General features: G+C 33.2%; 1 protein-coding gene across 1 annotated transcript in view; it reads right to left on the reverse strand.

Annotated features, from left to right (window-relative positions):
• Positions 1-2,383: 2,383 nt before the first annotated feature.
• ANTXR2 (anthrax toxin receptor 2) overlaps positions 2,384-11,249 on the reverse strand; it is a 149,085-nt gene continuing 140,219 nt past the window's right edge. The window contains exon 13 of the mRNA XM_023530896.1: positions 2,384-6,952. Within this exon, the coding sequence (XP_023386664.1) occupies positions 6,914-6,952 (39 nt within the window). The 3' untranslated portion in view covers positions 2,384-6,913. The remainder of the gene's footprint in view (positions 6,953-11,249) is intronic.

The raw sequence follows: 11,249 nt of genomic DNA on the forward strand, positions 1-11,249 counted from the left end.
ATCTGGCAAAGCTCTTCCAAGAATTTATCCTCTAGCACTTTTTACTTTTTCTGAAAAAAAAAAAAAATCTCAAGTAAAATATGAAGCAGTAGAATGGGGACAAATGGAGTTCCTCTAAAACCAAAATCACTGTGTGATGACGAGATCTAAAGAATTTTGGTAGACAAGGATCTAATGGAGGAAGTTGAACTCAACTTACATTTTTTTTGTTGTGGTATCACATACAAGGAAAGTATTTAATGAAAGAAAAATTATTATTCAACCGTGTGGTAGGTTGAATACCTCCCTCCCACCCCCGCCAAGATGTCCATGTTCTAATTCCCAGAACCTGTGATTAATACCTTATGTGGAAAAAGGGATTCTGAAAATGTAATTATTTAAGGATTGTGAGATGAGGAGGTTATCAAGGATTATCTGAGAGGGTCCAGTATAATTACAATGGTCCTTTTAAGAGGGAGAAAGGAGATCAGAGAGAAAAGAGGTGATGTGATGACTGAAGCAGAGGCTAGTGAAATACTTTGAAGATGGAAGAAAGAGCCGTAAACCAAGGAACAGGTCGCCACTAGAAGCTGAAAAGACAAGGAAACAAATTCTCCCCTCAGAGCTTCTAAAAGGAATCAGTCCTGCTCAAATCTTAGCTTTTTAGTTCAGTGAAACTTCGAACCACCAGACTTTTAAGAGGAGAAATTTGTGTTGTTTTAAGCCACTAAGTTTACAGTACTCTGTTTATTGTAGCAGCAATAGAAAACTAATACAAGCCTTCTGTTCTCAATTTAATTGGTATTATAAGTGTTTTTTCAATGTTAGAAATTATAAACATATGTAGTAATGACCTTGGTTTGAAGTTTATTGGATTGATATTTGAAGAGTCAAGGGAAATATTTTTTAAAGTAAAGGGATGCCTTCCACGTTATTTGTAATTTTAAAGAAATAATTTGAGAAATATACTATTTTTACTCTACTCAATAGATTTACTCTACTCAATAGATTTAATAAGTCTGAAATCACTTGTGAATTGGTCTTTGTCATTTTGAATAAAAAATTTTTAATCATTGATATAAATACCTCATTTCAGAGATGATAAACAATCATTAATGCCGTGGTAATTTTCTTTCGTTTTTAGTGTTGTGCCTTATTATTGTGATCATACCAATCAACATCCCTTAAAATGAGAAAAAGTACACTGAATATTCCAAGGCATAATTTAGTCTTTGATATCCTTTTTAAAATTATGTAAAATCCTTTCAAACTTTCTGGAATATTCAGCTCCCTATGAAGAATCCCAGGATGTTAATTATAAAAGTCCTGGAACCTTCTCCCATTTTTTTAAACATTAAGAATTTGTTGAAGATTTTTTACACTTGAACATATTGTTTAAAATTTAATCTTTCTTCCCATGTGACAGCCTCACACAAACAAAGTATTTAAAGAAGATGGTCTGTCATTGCTCTGTTTAATTAACAGAGACTTTTAGAATTAGAGGATTTTTTTAAAAAAAAATAAAGAACTCAGAAAGAACACTTTAGTGTGATAATGATAATCATCTCATTTCACATCAGAATTTCAACTAGTAAAAATTCTATTTACAGGTGTCATCTGCTCGAACTAGTCAATCTTATTTTATATTGTCAGTGTTTCTTTCTCCAATTACTTATACAAATCAGATGGTGGAGTACAAAAGCATGCAGAGAGGTTCAGATTTATTTCGAAGTTAGTACATGATCTTTCCTTTTTCTATCATCTATGACTTTGGAAGCTCTCAATTTCTTTGTTCTGCATCAAAATTATTTAAAATCATCTTGCCTTTTAGGCAACACATATCTTTTTGATAGTCTACATTCTAAATTAACTCTTGATGTTTCTATCATATTGAAATCTTAAACGTACATTTTACTAACTTTTGCAATGCACTTTGGATTATCCATTGATATTTACAATCTTGTAAACATAATTCATCTAAGATACAAATAACTTTACAGTAATTCAAAGACGATGTTAAGAGACTTATTTTTTTAATTCTTACTTTCAGTTTCCTTTTATAATGTAACTTTGTAGTTAGGTTAGCAACTCTAACGTACTACGTGACCTAAGCTGTGTTCAAATTACACAATAAAATGTTCTCCATTGAATACTTGTTATGGGAAACGCAGGCATAGTTATTTTCAACTGAGATCTTTTCCCCCCAATTTTGACTACGGAAAGAAAAATTCAATACATTTTTTGCAAGGTACAAAGTACCTCAATCATTAAAACCAGTGGCATATATATCTCATAACAACTTCTGTACATTTTTATACACACCTTTAAGATTCTTGCTAAAATTGTAAAGTCAGACTGAAATATGTGAATATATTTGTCAATATTTTATTCATCTCTTGAGGGATTTCATCAGATATAAACTTTATTATTAGTTTCTTCTTTGACAAATTGTAGTTATAAGAAATTAATTGAGAACTTACTCTCTTATGGCTAATTATCAAATTTTGTACTACGCTTCAATGTCTTTTTTGTAACTAAATAGCAGTTTACAGAGCTAATATTACCATGCTTACAAATAAAGCAAGTTATTAAAAACATGATATATAAATGCAAAAACCTCCAATATGACAATATTCAGAGAAATGCTATCAGAGTGGAAGAAACTTTAGTTATCTTCAGTTCATCTCCGGCCCATGGTTGAGAAGCTGATACATTCAATTTCAGCAAGCTAGTTGTGGCTAGGTCTATGGTCTAGGCCCTCCATCACCAGATTCCTAAGCCAAGACGATTTGTAGCATGTATCACACTCAGTCACTCTATCTCACACACACACACAGATACACACACTCACACACACACACACACACACACACCTTACCTTCATATAGATCTTGAAAAGCAATCTGAACAAGCACATTTTAATATAAATTTGCATGTTATGTTGTGCGCTTATCAGCATTTTCTTTTGGCAGAAAAGCATAAAAATAAAGTACCTAAAAAACAAGCACGGGGCTTGCTACAATATGAGAAAGAAAAGAATTTTTCTTTCTTTTATCAAGTTGACTGAATTAGAATCTATTAAACGTATAGCTATACCAAAACTGAAGTGTTCTCAGAAATATGCTATAGACATTTACTAAATAAAATATTAATCTAACTCCAAGACTAGACTGTATGGTTGCGCTCACTTTATTATCTGCAAATAGACATTTTCTAGCCTCACCTTCTTGTTTCTTGCCTTAAACATACAATAGATGCACCAGAGATGATCTATGATTCTAGATTCTAGATTTTCTTTCGTATGAAACTAATGGATGTATTTCTACTGTGCACATACAACCACCAAAATTTTCCAGTAGCAATAACACTAATAAATTTCCTAAAGTAATGTGATGCTGTACAAAACCTTGTAAAAGTGAACCACGAGGCTTTGCGGTGGAGGAAGTTACAATGCTTTACAATATTTGTAAATGTGACCTTTTTGTGTTTTGCCCTCTTAAAATTAAAGAATATGTGTAATTCATGAAGCAAAAATATTTTAGATATTTTGTTGTCCATAATATAGTTTTAATTTAAAAAAACTAATAAATTGCCTCTAATTAGTAAACAATGGTCATGGCTATTTAAAGTTATTAAGTTCACAGAGACACTAGATCTTTTATCCAGTAAAAATTTATTTAAAAAACAAATATTGAATAATTTATGATTTAAAATGGTTAGAATAAAGTTTAAAGGAAATATAAGCAAATTGCTTTTTCTCTAACGATTTGAAATATAGAAGGTTTAAACCTTACATATTTTTGTCAAAAGAGTAATTATCCATAGTGACAGATGCTGCTCCCTACTTAATGGAGGGTCTCAAATGTTACTCTACATTTCATTGACAAGGAAATATAAAATTTTAAAATAGAATTAACTTGGGGAAAGGCATCAGTGCTGTAACTCTCAGCACCAAATGTTTTTTCTGGGAGCACCAAATGCTTTAAGGAAAACATTCCAAGTATCAAAGTTTTCAGATAGATAAATATTTATGGATCAAATCCATAAAGAACAGACATTGTTATGAAATATATATAGATGTCTTCAAAACTTTCTTTCCAGGCAGAGTAGACACATAAGTTAGGAGTCATTTCCCACTTAATTGTTTTTGCAACCTTATGCAGCACAAACGGATTATGGATAAAGACTTACTCGTTTATTCACAGAAAGTAGATCTTCAAGGACATTATGTCCAAAATATTAAACAGGAGTTAGTTTTTTACATTAAATATAAAATGTTATTAAACTTACAGAAATGGCTTTATTCTAAGCTTTTATTTTCCTGGTTAAAAGATGTAGAATTTTTCAATTTAGTCCTTTAGTAAGAAAACAGTACTCTTTAAAGCAAATTCTTCTCATTTGTTAGTTAATCAGAGAAAATCATAACAAAGGTCTGATTCACATCTTTAAGTGCAATAAAATTCCATCTGTCTTTGAACTTTATGAGGGTTTTTTATTAGACTACAATAGACCATTGCCTCTCCCTCATTGAGAGCTCTTCATAGTTATGTTAGAACTGAAAATTCATTTGCATGACAATCTACAGAAAGCTATTTTACCATTTAAGAGCCGTTATCTACTTACATTGCTCATGTAGCAAAATACAAGTGTCATACAAATGCCGTATGATACTAGACAAATTCAAAGTAACTATCAAAGAAACAGCCTCAGCCTCTAAGCATCCTTAATATTCTTAAATGCCATTTAGGAGTGTGCACTTGTCAGAAATGAAGTGCCAATTTAAGAAAATAGCAATAGGCGCTGTCCCAGATGCAAATGTAGAACGAAGGTCTACGAGAACTAATTAACTGCATATGTATCTGGCTTCCAAGTCACACTTGCACACATGAATAGTTACTGCTAATAGTATCATTTGTGAACATAAAAGACATGTTGGAACTCAATATACTTCTGTCCCTGAAACTAACCAAGACAATTATATATTCAACCAAACAAGGCTTGAGTTTACGTAGGCTTAAAGAAAATGGTAGCAGAGGCACAAGTAAATTTTTATTTATGAATATGTAGACACATGACTTTGGATCCAGCCAGCCAGTGACATAAATAAACTTGAGCAAAAGATTCAAACTAGAGTATATATATATATGTGTGTGTGAGTGTGTGTGTGTGTGTCTATATACGTATATTTGTGTTTGTAAGGCTTCTTGGAACAGTGCCACAACTCTGGACACCAACCAACAAAATCACTGCCGTCCTTTGAAATATCCATTAAGAGCACAACGGGGGTAATTATACTGGGTTGCTCCAAATCGCTCTTTCCATCTCGTGCACTCACATGCCCGCCAAACATGAAATGTTCGCCTTCTCCCCTCCAATGTGATGGTTGTTGAACTTATTTTTAGTGTCATTTGATAAGCCTCTGTGCTCGCAGAGAGACATCCCACTGACCCAGCCACTGGTCATTGTCTATACCAGTTCACATCAAAGCAGGCGCGCTTTGTCAGGTTTCGAGTCGAATATCCATTTCGCATCTGAAGTACAGTATCGAAAGTGACTAGATCATTTGAGCTTTTTTCTTCAGCTGCTGCCTTCTTCCTCCCCCACAGTGTTTCTGCTCACGCTAACATAATTTGGCATTGTCGACATGACACGATGGTGGTTTTTCTAAAAAATTATAATACATACATTTTCGATGTTTTGTGGTGGCCGATCTTCCTGAAAATTTAATTTATAAATTGATGAGTGGAGATCTTTTTTTTCTCTACTGAATCATAACCAAGGTGAAGTGCTCCTCAAAATCCAAGTAATGTGCATACAGTAATAGGTCATTCAATGTCAAAAGGCATAAAAAAGATGAGCAAAATCTTCACAGGCTGCTGCTTGCTGTTGCCTTTAATTATATTAATTAAACTTTGAAATTTTCATGCAAAGAGAGTTGCTGGCTTGTGACGCTGAAGAGCCCTAAGAGACTTGGAGAAAGAAAAAACCCTGAGCGGAAGCTTCGATGTTACTGCTTCCTTTAAATTAAAAGCAAACAAAACTCCTAGGTATGTTTACAGATATTAATGCTTTATGCACTACTAAACCCTACACATTAAAAGAGGGGTAAATCTACCAATCACAGGGACAAGTTCTTAATTATGAGTCCCTTATACTCCACTCAAGATCTCTGCCTAGTGGCTGTCTTCCTGTGGAATAACGCTCTATTAATTTCTCCTTTTCCCGAGTGCATAATGAAAGAAAGGTGTCTTCAAGAACTAAAGGGCACAATCTTGCTTGCTACCAATACCTTGAGGCATCCTGTCTACATTTTGTCATGCGTGTGCACTTTTCAGTGTTAGAATGACAAGAAGTCCAGTCAGAAGCTTCCCGTAAGGCACGTTGTGGTGGGGGACTTGGAAAGATTTTGTGATCTGACAGAGCTATAAGGCAATAGACCCCTTTATTTGCTTAGCCTGGTGGGAAATTTTATACTCTGCCCGTGGCTAAACAATCTTGCCATGTAAAAACACAAGTGCCATGTTTCCATGTTAAACACTCCTTTCTCCATTAAAGATCCATCACGGCCAGTTGTTTTGTGGTCCCTGTTTTGATATCATCTTCTTGCTGTCGTTTTTGCTTTGTTCCTCTTCCACACATTCAAACTTTCTTGTGCAAACCAGAGCATGTACATTAAAGTTCTTCCTTATTTTCAGTGTGATGAATCATGAGTTGCCACTGGGTTTCATCAACTGCCGTGTAGATGGCAGAACAAATGTTTGGAAATGTCTGGTGCAAGCAAAGCAGAAGGCAGAGAAAACATTTCCTGACTGAAAGGAATAAAGCTGCTCTTCCAAAAACTTCTAAAATGCACTTATTAGTTTCTCATTTGGTTGGAATTCAGCAGTGTGAAGATGTACCATCTTCATACCTTCTTGGTCTTCCTGCTTTCCTTTTACTGAGACGAAACTCGGGAGAAGTTTATGCAACGGCCCTAGGAAAGAAACAAATCCTTATTGAAATATTAAAGCAATTATAAAAAAGCATAACATACCTAGTTTTCCTGCCATAATAAATGATTACCCAAGCTAAGGTGAATGTTAAGATGAGATATCAAGTCGTAAGTTTTTTTTTTTTTTTTCCTTGAGTCAAAGCACATAGTTTATTCAGATCTTTTCCACAGCAAGTTCACCTACACAATGATATGGTAAATTTGGGCACAAGAAAATTCTATGAAGAGGAATATGTTACTGCTACTCAAAGTATGGTGTTACTATCCTAGCAATAAAATATCAAAGCCACAACCTTATATGTTTCTTTTTATAATAAATTAAAATGAAAATATTCCTTTATGTAATCCAGTGCTTCTAAAACTGATATAAAACTGGTGTTTCTAAAGTACATGAGGAGCACTATTAAAAGTAGTAAGAGACTGAAGATAAGGAGTCAGGGAGAAAGAGAGATGTCATCTACTTTATTACACACTTTTGCAAGAGACTTATTTGTGATCTTGTCCATTGTTGTTGATCATTTATCACAACTGCACATCATAATTATTTGCTCTGTACAAATGGTGATTATTTATTTACATTGCACATTTCCAAAGAAACTTTGCCATTTCAACTCCTTAGCAATTCAATGAAGGTTGTGGAGCCACATTGTTTCATATGTAATTGTAAATAACCTAAGATTCATTTGAAAACCAAGTTTGCGATTGATACGGCACTATTGGTATACTGTACTACATAAATATTGTCCAGATTCCTCAACAGGCCAAAAGCTACTGCTTTCTAGTTAAGGAATATTATCACCCTATTGAGACTTTTTCTATTCCTCATAATACCTATTCTCTAATTTCTCTAATTAGAACTTCTATTTATTTCCCTCTAAAAGCGAACAATATATTCATTTACAATACATGATAATGTTCAAAAGGAACAACAAATATTGTTGGAGAAGAAAATTTGGAATGTAAAATAGGACTTTAGTCCATTTTCCTTTCAAAAATTACTACTCAATAAGTTTGGAAATTTCATAAATTAATGAAGAAATAAAAACATAGAAGGAAACTAGTTTCCACTAGCTTTTGACTAAAAGACAAATATTAATCGAATTATCTGTGTTCTAAATAATTGTGGAAGCAACGATATTACTAAAATTGGTATTTTGTTACTTATTTTATGCCTAATGTCTACGAATAATATTTGTGCAAAAGGAAGTAAGAGAAAAGCAGAAAGATGAGCATAGAATGAGGTCAAAATTCTTTGGTAAATGCAGTGATACTTTCAAACAAGGTCTTTAGAATGAATATTAAGTGAAAATATGCTCTTCTACAGATTAGCTAAATATGACACCATGTGCCAAGAAAATGTTAAAGATGTTATTTTCATGACATATCTCTTTTCCAAACTTTCTTTTGGGAGGTGGAAGGTAGGAAAATGACATAATTAATAAATATTTGATCAAAGCAATAAAGCAGTGCTTCTAAGCCATGACAGTGTAACTAAATATGCAATGATATATATAAACTATGCAATTAAAACAGTGATGAACATTACAAATGTTACCTTCTGGCAATTTTCTAGAATCAAACAAATATATGAGGAGTGATATTATGACAGCAAAGATATGAATCGGTGACATCTTTTTCTTCTGCTTTTATGTACCAAAACAGTAAGTTTCGCTCTTCTGCATAATTTTGAAATGAACTTATAACGAATTCCTACTTTTACTTGAGTTTCATCATTAATTAACTAGATTTAGATATAAGGATCCTTCTCTGACCATTTCTGCTCTACACACCAGATTAATCTCGGTGACTCTGATTCATTCACTTTAAGCACTTGGATAGTTTAAAAAGTGAGATTCACAGTTCACCTGAATTCTCAAAATCACTTCGACACCTAAATTATTTCAAATCTAATTATTTTCTATCTCGTTTGATATGGTTTCATTAAAGACATAGAAATTCAAATGAAGAAAACCTTATTGATTTTGATCCTGAGGTCCTTATTTCAATTCTTCTAAAGCTTGAGATAAATATTGATCATTAGCTGTCAAATATCTATTGATTCAAGTATGCCAAAAAACAAACAAACAAACAAACAACCCACTGCTAAATGCAGTGTTTTAGTACACACCTATTAACAAAAACAACCAAATGTCTTCTCCCCTCCTAATCATGGACTTAGTGTTTGCACTTTTATCAAGAGCTGATAATGTCTAGGTATACTTTTATTTTACAGAAATTAAAAAGTCAGCAACATGGAAGAGTGCTGTTTAAGTGATGTATAGTGTTGCCTGGTACTCCCAGTTATGAGGCTCCTTCTCCCAAAGATCCCACTGCATCTCTACTACAGCCAAACCACATTATACCACTTTGCCACTTTTTAACTGTGTGACAATGGGCAACATTTAACTACTGAGTATTTCTGTTTCTTCATCAGTTAAATGATGATTAAAAATCTGTTAATATATATAAAGCACTTAGAACAGTGCCTAGCATATAGTAAATTCAGTAAAATATAGGTACTTGTTATCCATCTTCCCTCTAAAATGTCACTGCACAGTCTAAAATGGAGCAGATATAACCACTTAGAAACAAATAAATGAATACAAAATGACCACACCTCCACTGCAGGAGGAGCCAGATGTCAAAAAATGGGAATATAAAATAAGTGTGGATTTGAGAGAGAAAAAGAGGATTCCAAATGAGAAAAATACAATGGTGGAAAAAGAGAGAAGAAAATATGGCGAAACAGAAGAGAGTAGCTGTAAGAAAAGATAGAAAAGGTATGACCAATGAAAAAAAAATTATTGGACAGAAGGAAATTTTTATTCAGTATTCCATCAGGCGTCTTACTCTCAGGGGATTATTTTATGCTAGCTGCTACCATCCACTTACAGAATGTTCTAAAATCAAGGCAACATACCTTGGTTGTAAGTAACTGTGATTAGGTTTCTCTGGCCCTTCAAATACTACTCAATACTATCTTATAAAACCCATCGTGATAATGCTAATTATGTTCAAGGTCATGAATGTTTTGGCTATCACTGATATCATGGCAAGCAATATATGCCAGAACATTGCAGAGCAATTTTTATTTGCAAGAAACGGGATATGACAAGATTTACAAGACTTCATATTTTCATGTTTACAGTGCCTACATAATAAAGGTATGTTATCAACGTAACAAGCAAAGAACTATAAAATTGCTGGAACATACGACTCATCAAAGAGTATAGAATGGAAAATAGTATTGATTACTACTGTTCATTTTCTGAGAATATTTCATTTTGCTGATGAATAATAAAAGTGCTGAAATTTTTTTAGAATTAAATGGCTTAATAAAAAAACAATTCAATGTCCTCTAATTACACAGAAATATACATAGAGACATATTTTATGTTAATACTTTATTCTTTGTATAAAGATTAATACTAGTATTAGGTAACAGGACTATACTAGCTATTTATTTCTGTACTTCAGTGTTTTTTTCATACTGTATTCCACAAAGTCCTGTGGGCTCTACAAGGTGCCTCTGTGGCCACTCCAGCTGGAGTGGTGCACAAGAAGGGAGCCAGTAGCCACACTACAAGCCTCTCCATGCTAATTCGACCCAAGGAGATCCACTCTCATCTACCTCTAAAGCTGTAATTCGGCTTAAGATTTTTGCGCTAAAAATGTAGTTTGATAACTATTATTCAGGATATGCATGCCTATGTTAAGTCAGATCAAAAGTATACTATTTACTTTTTGGACTTTGTTTCTTCTCTTCAGAAATACCTTCCTAGGTTTATGACAACGTTATAGTAGTATCCCTTTCACATTTGGTCACATGAAGAGAATTTTGCATTTTTGACAATTGCTGGTATTAAGGGATCAATTCTTGGAGTTCAGAACTAGCTAGAAAAAAAATCTTGTCCCTTCTGATAAGCTCATGTGCGTCCCTTTTATTATATAAAACAACTGCATAACTCAGTCTTTCTCTTTGCGCCTTTGCTTTCAGAAAGCTCAGATTTACATGATGTTTTAAAAAGAACTGCCACACTTAGTAGACATTTTCTTGTGTTGCTATGTATTGACTTTGGCCCACATTTATTTCTCTATTTTCATTCTGAAGTTTTATTGTGTATTTTTCTCAATAATTCTATAGAAATAATCTAGGTATAAGTACATGTAAACTAATATATATTTCTTAATTTTCAACTTTTCTAGTCATAAAGACTCCAAATTCATCTAAACCTCTAAAACCCTCTAACAAATTTATTACCTCAACCTCTATTTTATA

The sequence above is a fragment of the Pteropus vampyrus genome, unplaced genomic scaffold, assembly GCF_000151845.1.
Source record: "Pteropus vampyrus isolate Shadow unplaced genomic scaffold, Pvam_2.0 Scaffold56, whole genome shotgun sequence".
Taxonomy (NCBI): Eukaryota; Metazoa; Chordata; class Mammalia; order Chiroptera; family Pteropodidae; genus Pteropus; species Pteropus vampyrus.